The sequence below is a fragment of the Amphibalanus amphitrite genome, unplaced genomic scaffold, assembly GCF_019059575.1.
Source record: "Amphibalanus amphitrite isolate SeventyFive unplaced genomic scaffold, NRLGWU_Aamphi_draft 001025F_arrow, whole genome shotgun sequence".
Lineage (NCBI taxonomy): Eukaryota > Metazoa > Arthropoda > Thecostraca > Balanomorpha > Balanidae > Amphibalanus > Amphibalanus amphitrite.
In genome coordinates this window covers 86,204-110,382 of record NW_024882519.1, presented here as the reverse complement: position 1 = coordinate 110,382, position 24,179 = coordinate 86,204, and the positions used below count along the sequence as shown (strand labels likewise).

Below are 24,179 nucleotides of genomic sequence, written 5' to 3'. Positions count from 1 at the left end.
CTCCACCCCCCCCCTATTGACATTTTTTATTTTTTTATTTTTTAGAAATGTAGATCACGTTGAGCGAAATCGAATGCCGTTTGAATTTTGAAAATCGGCCCGTTAGATCTCGAGATATCAAGGGGGGGGGGTCGTAAACAGCCCCCCTGCCACTAATAGGGGTAGCCAGGAGCCTGCCACTAATAGGGTTAACCCTCACCTTGCTGGGGGGGGGGCAATTTGGCCCCCCTGTGGTTTTTCCTAAATAGCAAGACAACGGCGCCGCCAAATTTATAGTGCCTTTCCGGGCATCAATGTGACACCTTTACATCAAATTTCCAGTCTTAGCTCACCTTAGGTCAGGAGTTATTAAGGTCAAACTAAGGATATGTTCGAGCAAAAACGAGCAAAAAAATGAAATCGTGAAACGCTCACAAAAGCTATACAGTTAACAAGCAATTTCAAAGTTTTTATATGGTCATGCAGACAAAACATAGCGCTACAAAACTATTATCTCGGATATTCAAAATTTCTGGATTTTGACCACCAAAAATTCAAAAAAAATGATTTTTTAGCAAAACTCGAAAAAAAAATCCGAAAAAAATTCTGAATTTCGAAAAAAACGGAATATTTTTGATAGATTCTGCGCTCTTCTATATACATACTAAATTTTAGATCGATACCTCCTTTTTTGGCCAAGTTATAGCGAAAAAACTGGTCAAAATTGATGACGTCATATTTTTAAACAGAATTTTTAGCAATTCTAGACCACGTAGCGCAAAAAAACACCATTGATTTCCCTGTGACGAGCTGCATCGAATCGATACCCATTTTATGCAAAAATATGAAGTTTGTAATATCAAAATATCAAGTGAAATTTGACCTAACTTTACCTGCCCTTGATCTGACCTTGACCTGACCTTCACCGAAACATAATCTTAACTGACCCTAAAGACTGCCTGACCGAGATAATCGTATTTGGCATATAAAATGGATCATAAAACATGCATCACATGATATTTTCATAATGTGACCCTCAGTGACCTGACCTCTGTGGCCTGACCTAGTATCAGTGACCTCAAATAGCAAAATATGTGTTTGACGAACATTTCTGCATCGATCATTCTCAATGAAATGCATTTTACTCGATTTTAAAACGCATTTCTTGAAATGCCTGTAAACGGTGAAAATTCGACATTTGACCTGACCTGTGACGTCATCAGTTTGCCCAAGGTCAACGAATTTGGGTCACTAGGTAGTTCCCTGATGGGGCTATCCAACACCGTTTACCGCTTGTCGCTATGTTGCGTGTTTCTTGAGATCTTAGGGGGGGGGGGGAAATTGCCCCCCAGCAGGGCGCGAATTGGTCGGCAGACCCCAGCGGGGTGCGGGTTAAAGGGGGCGTGAAAACGCCTCCCCCCCCCACACCACCGCACCACGGAAATCTCAGACCACCAGTACCTACTGCGTGGGTTAACTATCGTAAGCTATACCAAAATTTTCGGCTCATCACGCCACGGTTTGCTTAACCCGGGTAAAAAAAAACTGGCTGGAATAGCTAAAATGCCTCACCTCTCGGGCGAAGGTTAAGTTTGCTGATCTTCGTTTATAAAGCTAGAAGCATACGGGTTTCAATCACAGCTACTCGACACATTTTGAGATTTTCCGCTCACATTTTGCAATATGTTGATATTGTATCTCACACACTTATTCCACACATCCTTTATCAACAATGACCACAGAAACTGTCGCTAGTGGACCGTGAAAGGCCAGCCAATCAAGCACGGGAGGACAAGCCAGTATGTGCCACGGTTCGCTGACGAAAAAATTCACCCCTGTCGAGCGACCTTTGGTGAGCGCGTGACCCTCGTGACCCGGTGGTACCGGTCACGGTTCGGACCGCGCCCACCGGGGTCACGACCGCACCGCACCCTCAGGGGTTCCCTGGCTGTATATAGGGGGACAGCGGGCAGCAGCGGCATAGTCAACACACACCAGCCGACCAGACATGTTCAAGGTAGGCTGTCAGACAGCTTGCTTTATATCCACTAATGCTTACCAGCGGTTTAGCATAAATATTTTGCCTATAGTTTTTTTTTCAGAAATCAAAAGAATCGCAGTGCCGTGTCCATGCAAGCGACGATGACTGCCCAAAAGCCTGTCAATCTGTTTTTGTTCAAATCTACGCATCGTAGCGCCTCGTTTCATAGACTGCCTAAAAGTATATCTACGTGTCTTTGTTCACGCAATGATATTCTAACGTTCTGGTGCGTGTCGTTTCAGTTTGTGGTGCTCGCTCTGTGCGTGGCTGCCGCGTCTGCCGGTGGAGGTTACGGCGCTCAGAGTCATCAGCACGTGCAACAGTAAGACCTGCTCAGTTAACTTATCATGGTGATTTCAGTAGCTACGTTTCCATGGCACAAGTAAAGCCGATTTTTCAAAATGGATTTGCTCCATCATAGCATTTCGGCATCATTAAAATTGTAAATATAGGAGTAAGTTCTAGCTAAAGCCATATATACGTTCATGTTTTGCCTAAAGTGAATAGTATCTGAGAAAAATGCATGTTCTAGTAGGCAATCTTGATCGAAACTCAGTGAATGTTGGGCATAAATTACAAAGGAAATATTTGCTCCTGTTTTATCGCAAGATTTGCTACAACGCCTTTTTCTTTTACATAAATGATTTGTGTTTTCACATAGCTTCCACTTTTAGTTATAACGATAGATTCAAACAATCGAATTCAGACTTGTATCCTTCTTAAAACCCGCGCCCCGCTGGGCTATTCAGCCATACGCGCCCTGCTGGGGGGGGGGGGGGCAGATTCTGCCCCCCCCCTGTCTAACTTCCGAACCGATGGTCGTAGAAAGACGGGGAAAACGGCAATCGAAAGCTCTGAACAAGGCGGATCTTAAGAGCCCAAATTTTTTTGCTTAAGTAGGTCAGAGGTCAGGTCAAGGTCAGGTCAAGGGTACAAAATGCAAGTTTCTACAGTATCGGCCTTGCACCGTAGTTGCCGAAGAATGGACTGAGACTGATTGCCCAAAACGTGTTCTTAGACTACCAAGACAATATTCGTTGCACACAATGTCATTCAAAGGTCAAGGTCAAGGTCAGGTCAGGTCAGGTCAGGTCACCAAAAACAAAATATAGAAAAGGGCATGTGCGACACATGTTTTATGGGTCATTTTACTCATGAAATTCAATAGGCACACTCAATAAGTGATATGGACCACCTCTGGATGAATTTCAGGTCGAGGTCAGGTCAAGGTCAGGTCAAGTGAGGTCAAATTTTGAAGTTGGTTGTTAAGGCCTAAAAAGGTAACTATCCGATGCAGTTTTTCACGGCGAATCGAATGGTGCTATTTTTATTTCCGTACGAGGTCTAGAACTTCCAAAAAATCATTTTTCAAAATTTTTGTGTGTCGTGACGTCATAAAATTTTGAATAACTCCCACATTTTTGAACCGATTCTTCTAAAAATTGGTATGTAGGTGCACATAGACCACTTCTTTGACATATATTCCGGTTTTTTCGATAAACTCAAAATTTTGGATTTTATTAACATTTTCCCAAAAAAGTCAGTTTTTTGGAAAAATGTTGGCCAAAATCCAAAATTTTCAAAAAACCGAGATAGCCATTTGATAGACAAAGTAGAATCACGTATAACCTTTTTTGTTACGTCTTGATTTCTTTAAAAATGAAGAAGTTAGCGGCGTTTGAAATTTTGCCGTTTTTTATGCGAAAATGGCGAACATGACGTCACTAAAACGTCAATTTCTCAAAAAATTTCCGATGGATTTCGCTCAAATTTTCAGGGAACGTGTCAAATTGATGTATGATAAGGTACTGAAAGTTTGACGTCGCTGGCGTAACGCGTTTAGAAGTTATAGGCGAAAAACGGGAGGGGGGCAGATTCTGCCCCCCCCCCCCAGCGGGGCGCGGGTTAAGACCAATCAACATCTGATAATTCTGGCATGAGCCACAAAATGTTTAGTTCAAATAGGTATGCACCTACTTTTGATCAGAATACGTAATTCAACTGGACAACTTTTTTCAGATACAATGCCTGGGGTGGCAGCAAGTACGGAGTTGACCAGACCCACGCCACTTACGCGTAAGTTTGTCATATATTAGTTTTTTGTTCATTTTTTTCCTTACACCAAAATATAAATAAAGATAAAAGTTACCTCGAGTGCTCATTGGTCGGTTATCATCCAGTATCATAAGCAATCCAGTAATCATCACACTGTTCAATTCAGCTGTTTCCTTCTAGAGCTCAGAGGAACATTTCCAAAACAGCATTTGTCTGAATGTTTCCCAATGTTTTTCTTACAGCGGTGGTCACGGTGGATACGGCGGATACGGAGGATACGGATCCTTTGCTGGAGGTCATGCCAAAGTCTACGCTCAGGCCCATGGATCTGGTGGATATGGACACGGCGGATACGGCGGTGGACACGGTGGATACGGCGGTGGACACGGCGGATACGGCGGTGGACACGGGGGATACGGCGGTGGATATTCCTACGGATACAGCGCTGATGTCGGACACGGTGGATACGGTGGATACGGTCACTAATTCAACTAATTCTCACTACTGAAAGCGGTTGATTCGTCTAAGGAAACTATCGATGTCTGTAATAAAATAAACGAAAACTTACCCTGAGCGGTATTGTTTCTCGGGCCAAATCAGTGCGCAGAAATTGAAGACCACACTGAACGATTCGCTCGAGCCAATAGCAGAGTTTCTCACTGCCAAATTCCTTGAGCCAATAGCCGAGTCTCTTATTCGTGATCCTCGCCCTCGGCATGAGCGGGAGGAATTTGTTGGTGGTCGTGTGTTACGAAATGTATGCCAACATGAAAACACGATGAACATGAATCCATAGCGACTGGCGAGCAAAGCGAGAACACAAACAAAATAACCAAGATTCTTACCCACGGGTGCAGGAGCGAACCAACTGTTTGGGCGTGTCCCAAACAACTTTGCCAGGCCCCCCCCCTTCCCCGTTGAGGTCGTCATATTTGGTCACAGTCACTCACACCTGATTATCTCAAAACCTTAAAAAAGGCTAGAAAGATCTGATGTTTAATTCAAAATTTGATCTGACCTCAAATCCAAGTTTTACCGGGGTAACCATTACCTGATTGGAGAAGATCATATTGCATATCATTTGGTCCGTATAGATGATCTGTACACATTTCAGATGATTTCAGGGCTATATCATGTCTCCACCAAAAGTTAGGCACTGTCGAAAAACTGCCGGTGACCTTTTATGAAGTAGCCTGACCTTTTAAGTGACCAGTACAGTGGCCATTCCCTGTATCGTATCCATTCCATTTGGGTAAATTGGTCAATTTCCGCAAAAATCCTGTGGTGTCAGGAGGTATTTGCACTCCCTTTGTCTTGTAATGGTGGGGTCACAATTCTTACCCGAACCCACCACAGATATAAAACAGCGATGAATATCAATTATATTGATGCTGATACGTCATGCAGTTGAGTGAGTTTCAGACTTGAGGATAAGCTGTAGGAGAGGCAGGATTATATTTTTTAGATGCATGATTGCGTAGCTGGTCCCGGTTACCTGACCTTAGGTGACCTGAGGTCAAAAGTTTTGCACAAGATGCAAAAGTGGTACATAATAAGCATACTAACTCGCCCGGGCCGGGAGGAGGTGTTTGAACACCACCCCCTGCGCTGTGATTTTTCGCAGATATCTGAAAAAAGCGGCAGCGAGGAGCGCCGCCGTGTTTGGCACACCTGTTCGTGCATTTTTTTCCGCACAGGTTGTGAAAATTTCAGGTCGCTCAAGGTTTGGTCACCAGGTCACGCCAGGTGACCTCACCTCAGAAAAGAATACGAATTACGAATGCTCGTCGTAGCTATACCGACTGAGCGATTGCCTTGAAACTTTCAGCGATTAATAAGAGTAACAGTACCTATCTATAAAACGTATATCTCGGAATTTCAATATCGGTGACCTAAGGTCAGGTCAATTTTGAGGCCTCTATTATAAGTTAATGGGAGAAAGTTGAAAGTCGTCTTTTTCTAGACACTCTTAAACATCGGGATGCAGGTAAAATTGATACACTGAACAGGAAAATGGCTACTGTGACCCCTCGTTATGCCCCCGAGGTCATTTCAGGTCACGAATAGTATCTAACAGTTTTTCGCTAAGAGCCTTTGATAGAAGCATATTAAATTGTGTTGCAGCCGCGAAATGCGACGAAACAATCACTGCGCTGAAACGTTATTTAGTCACTGATCAATGACTACACTGAACAGTAGGTAACCCATGCAATGAACAATAAACCAGCATAAAGAGTGAAACAGTTGAGTGGCTGCAATAAGTAGTGATCTAGTCACTGTACTAAGCAGTGAATAATTGGTCAAGTTGACACAAGGACGTTCCAGCAGTAACTGACTGTCTTAACCCTCGCCCTGGCAGGGGGGGGGGGTCGATGCGACCCCCCCTAAGGTTTTTCGAAGATAGCGTAAAAACGGCGGCGCGCAGCGCCGCCAAATTTGGCACAGCTTATGGGGCAACCTTTTTACATATGACCTGAAAATTTCAGGTCCGGGTGACCTTGGGTCAGGTCACCAGGACAGAAAAACCGGTACAAGGTCATGGTCAAATTTCAATTTTCTTTTTGCACCTGTCCAACTCACAGTTTTGCACTGATTTCCTTCAAACTTTCAGGATGTGCTAAGTTCACCGAGTTGTATAACATATAGTTCGGGTTTTTTGAGGTCACTGACCTGAGGTCAGTTAGAGGTCATTGCGTCGTAATGTTAAGCCTATGGGAAAATACTAAATTCGGAAAATACTGGAGATATACGCTTCGTTTTATCACTTTTGTGCTTTGAAACCACAGTAATTAACAGCAGGTCACTTGGTGCTTCTTTGTTTGGTGTACTTATCCATGGGTCAGGTCAAATGAGGTCAACTGAGGTCAAATGACGTTTTTGCCAATAACTTGGCACATAATGACGCTAGAGCTTAAAAAATGGTATCATTGTGTTCCTGGTGATCAGCCGAATCGAATGATATGCGATATGATGCAATTTGGTTAACTTTAACTTAATTTATTAATTTAAGTTTACTTAAAATTTAAGAAAAACTTTAAGTACCCTTAATCAAGCTAAAAAGTATATCATTCGACGCGCCTTGACGTGCTGAGTTCACAGGTGCTTTTTGTTTTGCTCTATCTTAATTAGATCAAAAGTTATAAGCGAAAAACTTTTGACCTGTTTTTAGCGAAATTTTTGCATTCATACCCCCCAAAACCCCCCTAAATATTGACCTAGAGCAACCAAATTTGCACAGGGGCGAAAACTCCAGGGGGCCCACCTACCTACCAAATTTGGTGTTTCTAGGTGCCATAGGAGCCAATCGCGAGGGGGGGGGGGGTCGCATCGACCCCCCCTGCCAGGCCGTGTTATGAAAAATGCCCTGCCAGGGCGAGGGTTAACTGACAGCAACGTCTGACAACGGTAATGGTAAGAAGGCGCAACTTCACAAGTTCGCCAACAGATGGCGACATCTGTCACAAAGTGACGGTTTGGTGGTCACGTGCGTCGACAATCCTCCAGCTCAGGAGAGTAGGGTCCACTGACATCTGTGTGACGTGACGGGAGGGAGGGGGGCATTTGGAGTGTTCGCGGAGGAATTATGAATGATTTTCTAATCTATTACTCATATTCGAACATCACAATTCGTTTTCATGGTGATTGTGAAACATATATTGTAAAAAGAATATGGAGGCAAAATTGCTGCTAATTTTTTAATGCATTGTTTAGATTATTTTGCCGACAAACATTGTTTTCGTTCAATATGACAAAGCATGTCGGATGGTCGTAAGGTAAGAACACCTAATCCCATCAAACCATAGCAATTTAGAACATATTTCTTATTTGATTATCGTCACTATGAATGCTCGTTGACATCCATTGTAATGAGGTAAACTGTCATCAAAAAACGTCGCCAGGTTAAACTTGCATAACTTGCAAAACGCATAATTGCATAGCTCCAAATCTAGTGGACTGAATGTATCCACCCCGTTCTCACGTTCCTTGTACACCCTACATCCGGACTTGCAGCGTTACTGTAAAATCATTCTTCAAACATACAAATCACCCATTCTGTCTCCACTATTGCTCACATCACGCTAAAAATCATGTCACGTCGGTCAGGTGCTTAACCTGCTAAATTCCGGTTACCTGCTCCACTTTTCGCAATCGCTGCCACCGTGCCACCAGTTCCCGTGCGCAATCCCTGTCTCCTGTTCCTTCCCGTAATGGTGAGCTCAGAGGTCACGATACGGGGGCGCGGTCTTACGTTTCTCTGGGAGCAGATCAAGGTCGATGAATTGATATCACTCGCCGATATAGCGGCCCGTTGCGGTTCAATGAGTTTACGTCTTACACGCAGCAGCCGTTACAAATGGAGCCGAGCTGTAGGAGCGTGTGCCCAGTGCACTATGTTTTAACTCGGGACCAAAACTGGCCAGGGCTCGTAACTAAGAAACTATATGAGATACAGACGTGTTTTTTTTTTTTTTTTTGCTTAACCCGCGCCCCGTAGGGAGGGGGCGAAACGCCCCCTGTCCTTTTCCGTCGATATCTCCTAAACGGCTGCAAATATCGCCACCAAACTTTTAGGACCACTCCGATCATCAATTGTACACATGGTGACGAAAATTTTTCTAGAGGCTATGAAAAGTTGGCCACAAATGACGTCAGAATGATGTCATGTTCTGCCATTTTCGACCGAAAAAAGACCTTCGCGAGAAGAGCTGTCAGGCCTACAGCTTTGAAGATACAGAAAAATGATCAAGACATAAAAGGTGTAAAATTGACAGGACTACAAAACTGTTATCTCGGATTTTTGAAATTTTCGTGTTTTGACTCCCAAAAATCAAAAAAACATTTTTTATATATTAGCCGAAAATTCCAAACAATTTTTTGAGTTTCGAAAGAACGGTTTATATGTGATAGTACCCATCGTCTTCTATCTACATACCAAATTTCAGATCAATATCGCTTTTGGCCAAGTTATAGCGAAAAAAAAACTGTTCAAAAATTATGGCATCAAACTTTCAAACTCAATTTTTGGAAATTGTAGACCACGTAGGGCAAAACAAAGACCACCATTAGACTCCACGTGACGAGTTGCATCGAATTAATATCCATTTTGTGCCAAATATTAACTTTGAATTTTTACCTAATTTGACCTGACCTTGGCCAGACCTTCACCAAATCGTGACCTAAGCTAGCCCCAAAGGCTGCCTGACCCACATAATCACATTTTTCATGTAAAATGGACCATAAAACATGTATCACACGACTTTTTCATATTGTGACCACCCAGTGACCTGACCTCTGTGACCTGACCTGGTACCAGTGACCTCAGATAGCAAAGTATGTGTTTGACGAACAATGTACATACCATCAATGATTTTCAATAACTTACCAATTTACTCGATTTCACAACACATTTCTTGAAATGCCTGTGAACGGTGAAAATCCGACCTTTGACCTGACCTGTGACGTCATCGGTTTGACCCAGGTCAATACAATTTGGTCACAAGGTAGTCCCTCGGTTGGGCTATTGAACGCCGTTTGAATTTTGAAAATCTTGGACGCCCGAAAAGCTTGGCACGCCTTATTTGAGCGGGTCTCTCTCTCTCTCTCTCTCTCTCTCTCTCTCTCTCTCTCTCTCTCTCTCTCTCTCTCTCTCTCTCTCTCTCTCTCTCTCTCAGTTTGACTTGGACAGCAGCGGCGTTGTTGGAGGGCGCTCCGTGCTGTTGAAATGCAAAATGACCCTTAGGGCGAGCCGCCTTGACCTTCGGGTTGTTGTGCTTGTCCAGCAACCCCTAGACGACCCGTGACGTTTACGAAGGTGACTGGACATTCCTCTCCATTAGGCCCTCGGGTTTTCTTCGTCGGTTGCCGCTGAAACGCGGCAACGCTCTCGGCGGTATTAATCTACCGGGGCCATACTGGCCTGACGATACTTACTTAGGAATTCCCAAGACGGAATAAGCCTTTTTTGCTGCACCATTCGCCGAAAAACGTCACATCGCGCTGCAACTCGCGCCTCGTTCAAGCCGCACTTGGCCGCCGCGCGCGGGCTCTCAGCGACAAGACGCATCTTTTCCCAGCTACCAATCACTGAGTACGATTTCAAGGTCATAGTTGCACGACCATCAGCTGACCAGTAAATGAGGGGTCAATGCGGCTTAATTTGACTCAGCACGGGACAACTCACCAGGCCCGGACACCGTAAGGATTGACAGCCGGGTCATGCCTGCGGTGATTGGCGGATTATCCGCTACTCACAGCGCGCAGTAGACCGGGCGTCCAAGAGAGGTGCCAAAGCATTCCGGTCACCTTGTATTACATACGAATACATTTTGTTCGCATATCTGCACAAAGTAAATGTTCATCTGATGGGTTTTTTATCGTTAAATTTCACTGAGCTCTAGTGTATGATTCATATTTTTAATGGTGCTGTACAACAAGTCTTTTGCAGTGACAAAGTCAGAATGTGTCAGCTCGTTTGAGCGCCGGTCACTGCCGATACGAGCCACGTCCTTCAGGCTGCCAATAGCCACTGACTTGGTCATCAGTTTTCTAGCCACATTTCACAACTAAATAGCCAAACTGCCGGGTGATTTGAACTTTTTGTGTGCGCATTACTCCCAACGCAATGACTGGCCAATGCCGGCTCTGCTGTGGCCTCTGGTGTGGGTGTGGGCGTGGCCTCTGTGAAGGGGCGTGGCTCCACCGGCAGTGTGTCGGCCCGTATAAAGGCTTCGGTCGTCGGGTGGCCGTCACACATCAACCTGTGAGCTCCTGCAGTCATGAACAAGGTACTCAGATGGAAAGCGGGTAGAGACTAGAGACACTTTGGCAAAAGACATGTTAATCGAGTACAGGCAAAGCGTTTAAAATTAAACATACATAAAGGGCTGCTTACGTGGCTGGTACAGTAAAATGTCGGGAAAACTATTGAAGATTGAGACATACAGAGACCTTTTTATATCGAGAAAGCTGTGTCACTTTTGACAGTGTCGTTTCCCTTGTAGTTCTTTCGCTTATTTCAATGTTTTCCCCTGCAGTTTTTGGCTGTCGTTGTGCTGGCGGCGGTGGCCTCGGCCGCTGAAAAGAAGGAGGACCTCAAGACCGAGGAATCCCACCCGGTGGTCTCCTACGGCAGCGGGTAAGTTTCATTGGTGAAATGAAGCTTCAATGATATTCGTTACTTTTATAAATATCATGGTTTCAAACTTCTTATTTACTAGAAGCACATTGACCGATTCTATACATCGGCAATTCTGTGACAATGGTGGAACTATTTTCTTCTCAGCTATGGTTACGGAGGCCACTCTGGTCCCAGCTACAGCCGCTCCCATTCGTACACCAGGACCTACAGCAAGCCCAGCTACGGATACGGACATGATAACAGGTGAGGGGACAGCTTCTTATACCTGGTGTACGACATCATTTGTAATGCGGCTTTTTCTAGACCATAAAATAATATGTGCATGGACTGATAGATAGCTCTATCAAATAATGCAGCCTTTGATCAACGGCGGCTCTTTTTCAGCTACGACTACAAGCCCAGCTACGGCTACGGCAGCTCTGGCTACGGCAGCTCTGGCTACGGCAGCTCTGGCTACGGCAGCTCTGGCTACGGCTACTCCCGCCCCTCGTACGGCTACGGCCACTCCACGAGCAACGGCTACGGTCGTCCCAGCTACGGTTACACCAGCTACGGCTCCGACAACAGCTACGGCCGCGACTACGGCTACGGCCATGGCTACGGCTCCGACCGCGGTCACGGCTACGGCTACTCTGGCTACAGCCGTCCCTCCTACGGCCACGGCTACTCTGGCCACGGCTCTGGCTACGGCCACTCTGGCTACGGCTACAGCGCTCCTTCATACTCGTACTCTCGCAGCTACGGCTATTCGGCTCCGTCGTATGGTTACGGATACGGCCACTAGATGTCACTGAACACAGTTGACCCCAAGATCTGACCTGGTCTGGTTTTGTCAGTGGTGGTGTCAGTTAGTTTGCCAGACGGTGACCATTAATAGCGAAAGGTCTTTCTGATTAGTGTTACTTATGTTCACTTACCCTCGCATGTGTACAGGGACCCGCAGTTGCTTCTGTACACACTAGTATTTCAGCGTATTCTTTGCCTGTGACACCGTTGGAGGCGAATTGGGAAATGATTGTGTGCTTATTAAAACCACCATCTGAAAGGCTTTAAACTGATGTGCTGCTCTCCTAATTCAGTGAACTTTTTATGGCTATATCAGCAAAACATTGTTTTCAGCGCTTTTTCCTGCCCCATTCCTTCTAAAACCTGGAACCGCTTATTCCATTTACTCCTGCCATCTGACGATGGTCGTGCTGACTACTAGTTCCGGCGCTAGTTACTGCTCCAGTTTTGCACCCGGCACAAACTCAGGCGGCACCGGGCCGTGGCTCGACCAGAGGAGGGTCGGACCGAGCCGACTGCCTGGGGCGCGGTTAGATCGGACGCCGTGCTGGGGAAGGGGACGGGAGTGAGGGGGAGGGGAGGAGGTGATCACGTGGTCTGTCCAAGCTCGCAGACGGCCTGTCCTGCGCCCAGCCATGTTCCGTGATCCAAAATGGCACGAGAGCTGTGGAATGCGTGGAGGAGACGCTTCGAAAGCGAACTTCAGCGGCACTAATTTGCCATATTCTGTGGAGATAAATGAATATTATCTTATTGCAGAAAAAATTGTATGCCTAAGCTGTATAGTGTATAAGCTGTATCTTTTTATAAAGTTGTAAATAGGATTATTTTTAGGGACTTATGGTCTCGTATACACAGTGAATTGTGTTACATTAAGCCGTTTCGCTGTTATGGTTACTAACTGAAGAGTTATCTTTTTTTTTCTCACAGGGAATGACAATACAATAGCAATACGAATAAAACCAGACGTTTCGCACAAAAAAGTGCCTCTGTCAGTGGCAAGAAATAAGTAATTAGGCATACATGTTTTCTTTCGATAAAGTCGATGAAGTAGTTATCTTTATTTTCTAAGATATATTTTCAGCAGTTTTTTAAGCACATCATGGAAGCTTATAAACATTTGTGTATTTTATCGGCAACCCGGCTGGCCAGACCGAGACGGTGCCGCATATAGTTCTCATCGATGTTAAACCTATACACTTATTTTTCTCCACTGACGAAGGCACGTTGTTGTCCGAAACGTTTGGTTTTATTCGCATTGTTTTTATATTGTCATTGTCCGTGAGAAAAACATACTCACATTGACTGGCCTCAGTTCATGTAGAAATTGTTGCATATTCATCAACACAGATAAAGTGAATATTAGCCCTCACTACACATATAAGTAGAGGTAGACCGCGCCCACTGTTTTTCACCAATAAATCGCGATTCGCGGCAAAGCGAAGGATTGCGACGATTCTTTGGTGCCCTGGAGTTAATCAAATTTACAACTTCCCGGAAAATTAAATAGCTCTTATCATTTTTGCATCTTGTCTGATAATTTTAAATCCCTGAACCAAATTACCTTTAACCTGTGATTATTTTTCCCAAGATCATGTCAGGCCAGAATAGCAATTGAAAGTCAGCGCACATCTTCTGTGTGTTTCCATAGTCGTTTCGTAATTAGCAACGTGACAACATGTGAAATATACTATCTAATGTTTGTCTCATTGATTGTTGTGGGTGCCAAGGTCACGTGAAACTCAGGGTTAAGGTCATTTACTTGAAATGATATCGGTTAACTTCCTTAAATTCACACCTTTTTACTGTGGTTTTTAGGAAGTGTTGGTTTGAAATTTAGCACTCATTTTAGCATTTGAAAACTGGCATACTTAGGTATCAGTTATAGTGCCTATGCAATATGTTGCAAGGCTGTAAGTGCTGGTTAACATTCTATGGATAGGTGGCAGAACGCCTAATGGGTGATCTGGCGTAAGCCGTCCTACCCCAAATGCTTTGATACATCATCTTTGATCAAAGCAAGTGCAAATTCGGAGTCAGAAGCAAGCCAAGTCCCAGCAAACTTCACTTGTAGAAATTCTAGCAGGACCCATTTTTACGTGCTTTTGGGTTATTAACCTGATCTAGGAGGTCAACCAGTGACATAGGATCTCAGCATTGACCAGGATATAAAAATAATTGGCTTTCTCTCGTCAGCGATGACCAGGACCCTCAAATCATCGGATTTCTCTCGTCACGAGCAGCTCGCTCTTTTTTATTTTTCAGCGAAGCTCTGGCTATTTTTATCAAGGGCCGAATGGCTGAGGGTTTCTACGCCCCTCCGCTACATGTAAGACGCTGGAAAGAAATGCCTAAGTGGGTGAGGGTTAAATATCGATTGTTTTTTAAGTGCCGAAGCCCGAAGCACTTTAATTTACTTCGATAGCAGTTTTTAAGACCAACGAGCTCGAATACTATAACTTCTTGAACAATCTAAGCACCACATAAGATGAATCGTAAGAGAAGCGGCTCAAGATTAAGGAGCTATGAGACACTTAATAAAAACGGCATAGATTAGAAACTGCACCTAACTTGCACTGGTTTTTAAACCTTTTCGTTGCAGACTGGTAGATTAAATTTATGATTGATTTCAGCTGATGCTCAAATGGAGCTATTCATTCGTTCATTCATGCGACCATCCAATTCCATTCATAAAAGAAGCCAGTGACAAAATTGTTCATTTTAGATAAGTGTGAAATACAAACTCAATAAAAGTTAAATGATATGGCAAATTTGACAGCTTTTATAATGAACAGACAAAAAACTTTAACAAATCAAAGTTGAGAGCCCCAAATAGGGGAGAGTGAGGGCATTTTTTAGGCCATCACAGTATTTGTCAACAATTGTTGTTTGGGGGGCTGGGGAGGGTGGTTACTGGCTCATAATCTGTCCCCCCCCCCCAAAAAAAAAAGAAAAGAAAAAGAAAACGAAACCGATCATCCGCGAAAAGAACTATTGAGCTCGAACCAAGGTGACGAATCGATTTATAGGTATGCAGGATGGCTAACGATGCCACTTTTTGACTTCTTGTGTCAAATAAATTCCATCATCTGGATAGCACGTCATCATTCTATGACATTTTGTAACAAACGTATACTATTTGGCGCGACTAGCCTCATAAATGTTCTGAAACTAAAACCGTTTCTTCGCAATAAACTTGAACCACGTCATCCCAGCTTATGCACGACAAACATAAAATAATGCTTCAGGATCACTGGCCTGAATTCCAATGCTTAAAGTTTACTCAAAACCGGTGTGGCTGAGGCACTCTTCGCTACATCTCGTGACGGCCACCATTGTATTGCATTTTTCGGTTAGCTATAAGTTAATAACGAAAGGATTGGTGAGTGGGTTGAAAACAGCCCTCACCCTCCACCCCCCCCCTTCTTCTTCTGGAAACATAAGTAAGCGAAAGATCTGGCGATGGTTTATCCGCCTCCTCTGCCGCCGCGCTGCGAGGCTTCGATTCGTTCGGTATGTGGCTTCCTGGGCGGTCCTCCCCGGAGGCAAGGTGAAAGGTCATGGCCTGTATCAGAAATTTATACGCTGCTGAATATGTTTTATAGTTCTTCCAAGGCCTTGGACACCGTTTTATTATATCGGATAAGCATTGCACTTACTTGTCAATCAATACATCTAAAGAAAACTTGATCATAATCTTAAACTGCGGCAATTGTAGTTCTGCTTACGGTTGCCTCTTTATGATACGGGCCACCACCACCTCCACTGCGCTGGAGCTCTGGCGTTCTACCCCTCCCCGCTACGGACCGGCCCTCGGGCTAGGTGTGTTAGTACTGAGCGCAAACCTGTAGTAGTCACGTGACTTTCATTCACGTAGCGGGAACAGAAGCTATAGGCGATACCAAGGACGGGCTCTGGGGAGGCAGCCGGCGCGGAAAAATAGCACGATTGTAGTTTTGGAAGAATATCTGTTGTGGTAAGAGGAATTATACAAAACATACGTCCTAGGAGCAAACATGTGTTATTCCTCCATACTTTGCACTACATTTCCTTTCTCCAATGGCCAGCACTTAGCAAATAATAGCGCAATTCTAAATTGGTAATATATGTGTACAGTAGCAACTGCGGGTCCCTGTACCTGAGGACATATTTAAATAAACTTTGCCGATAACCTCATGCTTAGAACCGCATGCCGAAAGATCTTCATTCATTGTGAGCTTTCAGTTGAGGTAAATATGAGATGAAGACCTTCACTACGGAAAGGACACTGGTAGGATTAGTGCATGTGTTTTTTTTTTTACGGGAAAAAAACACTTCCAGTGAACTGAAGCTATGATTTCACTGACGATTATCGATATCGATTATCAACGAGCGATTATCGATATATGTATACAGGAACGAAACATCGAATTAAAGTCTTAACCCGCGCTCCACTGGGAGAGGGGGGGGGCTATTCACAGCCGCCCTCCCGTTTTTTCTGCAAAAACGTCCAAACCGCTTGGCGTATCGACGCCAAACTTGCAGTACCTTCGGCTGCATCAATTTGACACCATGTGTTAAACTACGAGCTTCGTAACTACCGAACATCGTCACATGACGTCACAGTGACGTCATGTTTGGCCGATTTCGACGCAAAACATTGAACCACGGCAATTGCTCCCAAGAGCTCAGTTTTCAAGCTCCAATTTCTTTACATGAGAGGACTCAGAATAGACTGCGTATTCAAACTGCTATTTCGGATTTTCGAAATTTGGAAAATTTTGAAAATTATTTTTAATAAAATTGAAAATTTATATTTTTATATTTCTTTCAAAAACTTTTTGACTTTTCGAGAAAAAAAAACGGAATATATGTGATAGAAGACATGCTTATGACTTACTCTAGCAAGTTTTAGCTAAATATCTTCAAAAATGGCCAAGTTATTTGCATTATTGGAAAAAAATTCACAATTATAAATTTTTCAAATCAATTTTTCAGTACGTATATGACATCGTACACTAATATGAATAGCTTCATCATGTTTCTGAGCTCAAACTTCATCCAATAGACACATTTTTTGTTGAACAATTTTAACTTCAAAATTTGACCTTTTTTGACCTGAAAGTGACCTGACCTAAGCTAAATTCAACTAAAAAATCACATCAAATTCGAAATATATGTCCTAAATTGACCATAAAACATGTGTCACGTGGCCGACGCATGATATAATATTTCCGTAACCTGTGATGACCTGACCCTGACCTGAAAATCAAAGTACAAGTTTGGTACGCTCAGGGTATCTAAAACATCTGTTAACAAGTGTGTAAACCAAAAATGAGCCTGATCTGACTTGTAAGACGGTGGCCAGAGCCCAAAATGTGAACAAACCAAAATACTAATAGTTTTTACTTTGACCTGACCTGTGACGTTATCGGTAACCTTGAGGTCAATGAAATTAGGTTTCGCTCGACAGTTTTTCCGGGGCTATCAGACGCCGTTTGAATTTTGACGATCGGCTCAGTAGTTTCGGAGTTAGGGGGGGGGGGCTATGAAGAGTCCCCCATGGTAGGGCGCGTTATACGCAGACCCCAGTAGGGCGCGGGTTAAACCATGTCAACCACACGTAATCGTGATTTCATACACTCCTAGCAAGTTTTGAGGCTTCACTTTTGCATTGTTGAAATTGCGTGACGTCATGTATGGCGTCACCAGGGTCATAAGAGTTTTTCGTCAATAACTCCCAATGAAACTGAGCAAGCGAGTCGGTGAAGCCAACAAGGGACTCAGGAAGACCTGCCGAATCGAATGATGTGCGGCATGACCTCATTTGGCCAAGTTCGTGACCTGGGGGTCTCTGACCTGACCGTTTCCCGAGGTCAACGCCTCAAGTTGAACTCACCTAAACAACAAGTAGGTATACCATTCGACGCAACTGAGCAAAGCAAATACGATGCTGTCAATATCACGGCTCTGTGGGCATTTTTTGCGAAGTTAACCTTCGCCCCAGTGGGGGGGGGGCATATGTTACCACCCTGTCGCGTTTTTTGCGTGTGAATAAAAAAACCGCGGCGCGTAGCGCCGCGCCGCTTGGGGTAGCTTTTGGTACATCAATTTTGGACAATGTGTGAAATTTTTTACCCCAGGTCATGTCAGGTCAGGTCACCAGGTCAAGTTAACTGACCAAGCCTAAAAAAGTTTGCAATCATGTCCAGCCTGCAGTGTTTGTCAAAAAGGTTTCAAACTTGGTGGATTGCATGCTGTTATGGGCGCCTACAATTTGTATATCTCGGATTTTTTATATCCGAGACCTAAGGTCAGGTCAGTGGCGTGACCTTTCCATTACAAGTCAATGGAGAAAAATGAAAATGCCTCTAGATCCGTGTGTACGCATAGGAACAGTCCAAATATTTCAGAATCATAATGATTTGGACCACCCGTGACGACCAAGGTGTCATTTTTGCTGATAGCCTCTAGGAAGGTCATCCGAGGTCATTTGAGGCTACAAACAGATTTTTTGCAAATAACTCGCGATTGGAGAGAGATAGAACGCTGGGGATGGTCTCATTGTGTTTGTCTTGTTGAGACGCATCGACTGATATGCAACATGACCTTTTCCGGCCAGGTCATGACCTTGACCTGAGGTCAAATTTTCGAGTTGACCTTTCAAGGTCAAATTATAGTTCATTCGACGCGTCTCGGCGAGAGGAACACGATTCTGGCAATATGAATGTCGTGGCTTTTTGTAGTCGAAAGTAATTGTCGAAAAACACTTTTCGTAAAAACAGCAATTTTTTGAGTTTTTGCCCTCTGGAGGCTAAACCGTTGACCTGAGGTCAATTTTGATAATAACCTTATCAAAAGAAAAGTTTAAAAGCTATCGATTGCTTATCCATGCGTTTTTCTAGCTACCATAGCTCCTGAGATAACGGCATGTTTTCTGAAAAATATAATGACAATTGGCAAATTTTGACCTTTGATGACCTCTAGTGACCCCAATATTGCTCTAAGATGAAAAATGACTGAAATACTTTCAAACGAACGCATTGAGAGCTATCGAATGCTTTTTACCGCATCTTTCTAGCCATCTTAGTTTTTGAGTTAGAGGTGGGTGGTAACATATGCCCCCCCCTCACTAGGGCAAAGTTGGCTGAGACCGCCACTGGGGCGCGGGTTAATTGCCAAAAACCAAACCCGTACCTTGAGCCATTCGCCCTGACCTCAGAGGTCATCGGTTGATCTGAGACCTGAAAATCAGAAACGTAATCGCTGCGTCTCGTAACAGCACACACGCTCGTTTTTTCCGCGACGCTCTAGCTCCATCAGGGGCGAGAGGGAGAGGGTCGTACCCCCCCCCCCCCCCCACTCGGCCGGCGCGTATGTAGAAAACCAATAGGTCCGGCCAGAGAGAATGCTTGAAAGGCAAGGCCTACATACATGAAGTATATATTTTTTGCCCTGCACTATCGGCTACCAGAAGAAAAAAAAAATAGATTTTGCTAGTCCTGCACCTTTCTGCATCCGGCACAGTGCAAAACATAGTTTGTGATTTACTTCGACGATCTCGCTTGCTGAGTTCGGAGCTCCTCTGTTGCTTCCGTTCCTACATCGGTGAAATTTTTTTTCCAAAGTTAGTTCGCGGAAGCCGGAAATCATTTGCTACGAAAAAGAAAAATGATCTGAGCAGAAACTGAAATCTTCACTGCAGTACATTTTTATTTAGGAAACATTTCAGTAACACAATACACATGCATACGTCAATATCAGTGCACTGGAATAAATAGGCGGACCTTTACCGTAAATGGTCACTGATTGGCCCATACTAACACCGACACTGACAAACCAGGCAGGGTCAGATCTTGGGGTCAGCTGTTTTCAGTGACATCTAGTGGCCGTATCCGTAACCACGGGACGGAGCCGAATAGCCGTAGCTGCGAGAGTACGAGTACGAGGGAGCACTGTAGCCGTAGCCAGAGTGGCCGTAGCCAGAGCCGTGGCCAGAGTAGCCGTGGCCGTAGGAGGGACGGCTGTAGCCAGAGTAGCCGTAGCCGTGACCGCGGTCGGAGCCGTAGCCATGGCCGTAGCCGTAGTCGCGGCCGTAGCTGTTGTCGGCGCCGTAGCCGGAGTAGTCGTAGCTGGGACGGCCGTAGCCGTAGCTGGTGGAGTGGCCGTAGCCGTACGAGGGGCGGGAGTAGCCGTAGCCAGAGCTGCCATAGCCAGTGCTGCCGTAGCCAGAGCTGCCGTAGCCAGAGCTGCCGTAGCCGTAGCTGGGCTTGTAGTCGTAGCTGAAAAAGAGGCACCGTAGGTCAGAGGCTGCAATATTTGACACAGTTATTTATCAGTCAATGCAAAGCCTATCTTATGGTTGCGAAAAAGCCGCATTACAAGTGATGTCGTACACCAGGTGTAAGCAGCTGTGCCCTCACCTGTTATCATGTCCGTATCCGTAGCTGGGCTTGCTGTAGGTCCTGGTGTACGAATGGGAGCGGCTGTAGCTGGGACCAGAGTGGCCTCCGTAACCATAGCTGAGAAGAAAGCATTTACAACATCGTCATAGAATTGCAAAGTTTTGGAATGAGTCAAGGCGCTCCTATAGCACAGTAGTAAAGTAGCAGCGGGAAAATACATGTAGCTGCTATACAAGTAACAAATATGATTGAAGCTTCATTTCACCAATGAAACTTACCCGCTGCCGTAGGAGGCCACCGGGTGGGATTCCTCGGTCTTGAGGTCCTCCTTCTTTTCAGCGGCCGAGGCCACCGCCGCCAGCACAACGATAGCCAAAAACTGGAAAAGAAATTAGATACTTGAAAAACATTCAAAGAAGCTATGTTGACAATATAACGTTTTTTTTAAACATATTACAACCATCTATAAAAAAGGTAATGATGTGTGCCATGTTCAAGACTCTTCCCTAACATCTTATTTTGGCCGCCACTTCACCAACACAAAATCACACTCTAAACTTCATCTGCACTAGACTCGGCTATCTCCAGCAAGTGTGTCTTTTATACACATTCCACTTGTGTACCTTGTTCATGACTGCAGGAGCTCACAGGTTGATGTGTGACGGCCACCCGACGACCGAAGCCTTTATACGGACCGACACACCGCCGGTGGAGCCACGCCCCCTTCACAGAGGCCACGCCCACACCCACACCAGAGGCCACAGCAGAGCCAGAATCGGCCAGTCATTGTCCGCGTAGTAAAAGTCAGTGAATGACTGGACAGAGTTAGGGTCTAGGGCGGCTAGGACGTTTGTCTCTAGTCGAGTTTTTTTTTGTGCGGCAGTTTGATCACTATTCGTAGGAATGTGTCCGTCTATTGGAAAACAAGCCTGAGATATCGTGCATGATTTTTTAAAAGTTATCTTAGATCAGTATGTCTTGACACCCCATGGCAGGCAGGCACTTTAGACCAGCATGCTTTTGTCTAGTGAGCCAGCTGATCTGAGTCCTGTTGCTGTACTCGCAGCAAAATTTGGTGTACGTGGTACGTGACGTGACCATGAATTTGTTTCATGCTTGGTCGTTGGAGAATATATGTAAGTTCCTTGACGGGTTGCTGGAAAACGATTCAAGAGCCATCGGTTTTGCTCCATGCAGATCAACCACGACCCGTTACACTATCCATGTGTACAGGGTGGAAAGAAAAATATGTCCTGATTTTAACAGCTCCTGAAATCAAAACAAGTAGAAATATCTCCAAGTGGCTTGAAGCCTTTTCTGGAAACTATATTCCTAGTGTCGCTGAAAATATTGTAACATATCTCGTTCCAAGGTAACCCTCATAGCACGTGTTCCAAGTGACATCTTTTTCGCAGAATTTAGAGATATGCATACTCGTACCTTGCAACATCAGCGATGATTTCAACAAACATATCGGGTATGTTCTATGTGCGACCTTTCAAATCGTCTTCATCAGGTTCGGGAGACTCTCTGGACTCTCTGGGCTCATGGCTAACAACCTTTGATTCCATAAAAGCCCTCAGATAAAAATCCATGGGCGTCAAGCCTGAGAAGAGGTTTTCGCAACTCAAGTAATAAACGTACCGATCGCAACGAAACTTTAAACCCTCGCCCGTAAACGGCGATCTGCCACCTTCGCCCATGCAGGGGGGGGGGGGGGGTTGGTGCGACCCCCCCCCCCCCGTTGGCGTTTGAAAACGGAGCGTCGTAGAGCTTAGCGGAAAAGACCAACGGATTGCTCTCGCCGAGATCTCGCGATTGGTGGTATATTTTTTGGTCCTAGGTCAACATTTGACCTACTTTTGACCGGTCAAAGGTCAAATTTTCGGAAAAATAGACTTTTTTCAACTTTCGGCGGCGATTGCGGCAAAACGGTGGGAGATATCGACTTGAAACCTTCACTATCGTGTTCCTTGATCAATTTTCTATCGTTTGGTATGTATTTCGTTTCCCTAGCTCTAAAAATGGCGCGTTGGGAGCGCCGGAAGTCGGCAAGGTCACAGTCGGCGGCAGAAATTCGAAAAATCAAAATTTAAATTTTTTAAATCTGATTGTATTTTTGGATTTGGGAGGTCCATTTGCTCCCTATATAAGCTAATATTGCTGCATATTCCCATTGAGGTGAGAAGAATTAGCAAAATAGTGGTTCGGGCGCTTTTCAAAAACAGTACCGGACGCTGTTCCTCATGTGACGTCATAGCTCCGTGACCTGACCTGACCCGGTCAAGTTCCTTATACCATATGATAGCCAATACTTGCCCCAACATGCATGGGAAGTTTCATCACGATCCATCAACCGATGTCCGTACCATCGGCAGGAAACCTCGGGCGTTGGCACTCAGTTTGTGAAAATCCGGCCGGAGGCTGTTCCCTTTGTGACGTCATAACTCCGTGACCTGACATGACCCGGTCAAATTTTTTTTTTTTTTTATCAAAAGATGCGCAAGGTTTGCCCCATAAGGTACCCAAAATTTGGCGGCGCTGCGCGCCGCCGTTTTTGCACTATTTCCGAAAAGCCTCAGGGGGGGGGGGGGTTGCACCAACCCCCCTCCCTACATGGGCGAGGGTTAAGACCCTGGAGTTGATCAATTTTACACCTACCCTTAAAATTGTATGGCCCTAACCCAAGTGACCTTTGACCTATTTCTCGAGACCATGTTTGTCCGGAATCGTGATTTGGCGTATGTCGGCTCACATTATCCACCCGTTTCCAGATTTGTTGTTGTTGTTGTTGTAAACGCTTACAGGTGCAATGATCTTTACGGGCCACTGCCGGCCACACGTGGTCAGGCGACTGCAGCACCGCTTACCGGTGTGATACTAGGTGTAACAAACAGGGAGCACAAGCGATCACACACTGTAAAAATATTCAGTACCCTATGCAAGGCTTTCTATAAGATGTCAAAAACCACTACCCATATCATGCTAAAAAAAAACTTCACATAGGTTGCTTACCAGCCTGCCTCCATATGCATACTCTTTAGACACCCTCGGTACACCCTTTGATGTCAGGCTATGGCGGTAATTTTACACCCTGGGGTGTAAATTCAGTGTTGGTTCACACCCCAATTCGTACTTAAATTAGTATCGTATAGGGTTGATGTCAAAAACCACTCTCTATATGGTTCTAAACAAAAAAGATACTTTCTGCAGAGCTGCCGGAAGTACCCCTTTAACACACCATCCGGTCAGCGAACACCTCAGAAATGCGCTCATATCGTCAGGTCAGGTCAGGTCAACTGGTAGGGGTTGTGACGGGTATTCGTAATACGTGTCAACCGCCTCTGACAGCTTCGTAACATGTTAAGAAAGCACCAAAACTACCTCGTAAATGTTCAAATGATTGCTAAATTCGAAATCAGCTCAAAAACTAGCCTAGAAACATGCAAAACTCGAAAAAGTGAACCGAGGTCACCAAAGGTCAATGACCTGACCTGACCTTCAGGTAACCTTGACATCCACCCTAATGCATGAGAGCAACATCAAATCTCATGTTTGAACGTTTGAAACCACGAAAAGCTTGCAAACACGCGGCTAATGCGAGCCGACATACGCCGAATCGCGATTCCGGCCAAACATGGTCTCGGAAAGTAGGTCACAGGTCAAAGGTCATTTGGGTCAGGGTCATTAAATTTTGAGGATATGTGTAAACTGATCAATGCGAGGGTACTGAAAATTTCGTCGCAATCGGCCGCTTTTTACGCGAATTATTCGCGAAAAACCTTGGGGGAGGCTG

General features: G+C 44.8%; 3 protein-coding genes across 3 annotated transcripts; 2 read left to right on the top strand and 1 right to left on the bottom strand.

Annotated features, from left to right (window-relative positions):
* Positions 1-1,950: 1,950 nt before the first annotated feature.
* Positions 1,951-4,646, top strand: LOC122369324 (shematrin-like protein 2). The gene is made up of 4 exons (XM_043343975.1): positions 1,951-1,996; positions 2,263-2,342; positions 4,040-4,096; positions 4,318-4,646. The coding sequence occupies exons 1-4, from the start codon at positions 1,988-1,990 to the stop codon at positions 4,559-4,561; spliced, it is 390 nt and encodes a 129-aa protein (XP_043199910.1). The 5' UTR covers positions 1,951-1,987; the 3' UTR covers positions 4,562-4,646.
* A 6,135-nt stretch (positions 4,647-10,781) lies between these two features.
* LOC122369311 (keratin-associated protein 19-2-like) lies at positions 10,782-12,961 on the top strand. Its single transcript, XM_043343958.1, has 4 exons — positions 10,782-10,860; positions 11,110-11,210; positions 11,358-11,456; positions 11,598-12,961. Exons 1-4 carry the CDS (start codon positions 10,852-10,854, stop codon positions 11,995-11,997), a joined length of 609 nt encoding a protein of 202 aa, XP_043199893.1. The 5' UTR covers positions 10,782-10,851; the 3' UTR covers positions 11,998-12,961.
* Positions 12,962-19,673: 6,712 nt separating this feature from the next.
* Positions 19,674-21,182, bottom strand: LOC122369312 (prisilkin-39-like). The gene is made up of 4 exons (XM_043343959.1): positions 21,007-21,182; positions 20,662-20,762; positions 20,402-20,500; positions 19,674-20,260 (listed from the first exon to the last, which is right to left on the bottom strand). Exons 1-4 carry the CDS (start codon positions 21,013-21,015, stop codon positions 19,861-19,863), a joined length of 609 nt encoding a protein of 202 aa, XP_043199894.1. The 5' UTR covers positions 21,016-21,182; the 3' UTR covers positions 19,674-19,860.
* Between the last annotated feature and the right edge of the window lie 2,997 nt (positions 21,183-24,179).

Coding starts and splice junctions, on each gene's coding strand:
- LOC122369324 (XM_043343975.1), top strand. Junction 2,343..4,039: donor AGTCATCAGCACGTGCAACA/GTAAGACCTGCT, acceptor AACTTTTTTCAG/ATACAATGCCTGGGGTGGCA. Junction 4,097..4,317: donor CAGACCCACGCCACTTACGC/GTAAGTTTGTCA, acceptor TTTTTCTTACAG/CGGTGGTCACGGTGGATACG.
- LOC122369311 (XM_043343958.1), top strand. Junction 11,211..11,357: donor GTGGTCTCCTACGGCAGCGG/GTAAGTTTCATT, acceptor TTTTCTTCTCAG/CTATGGTTACGGAGGCCACT. Junction 11,457..11,597: donor GGATACGGACATGATAACAG/GTGAGGGGACAG, acceptor GCTCTTTTTCAG/CTACGACTACAAGCCCAGCT.
- LOC122369312 (XM_043343959.1), bottom strand. Junction 20,501..20,661: donor GTGGCCTCCTACGGCAGCGG/GTAAGTTTCATT, acceptor CTTTCTTCTCAG/CTATGGTTACGGAGGCCACT. Junction 20,261..20,401: donor GGATACGGACATGATAACAG/GTGAGGGCACAG, acceptor CCTCTTTTTCAG/CTACGACTACAAGCCCAGCT.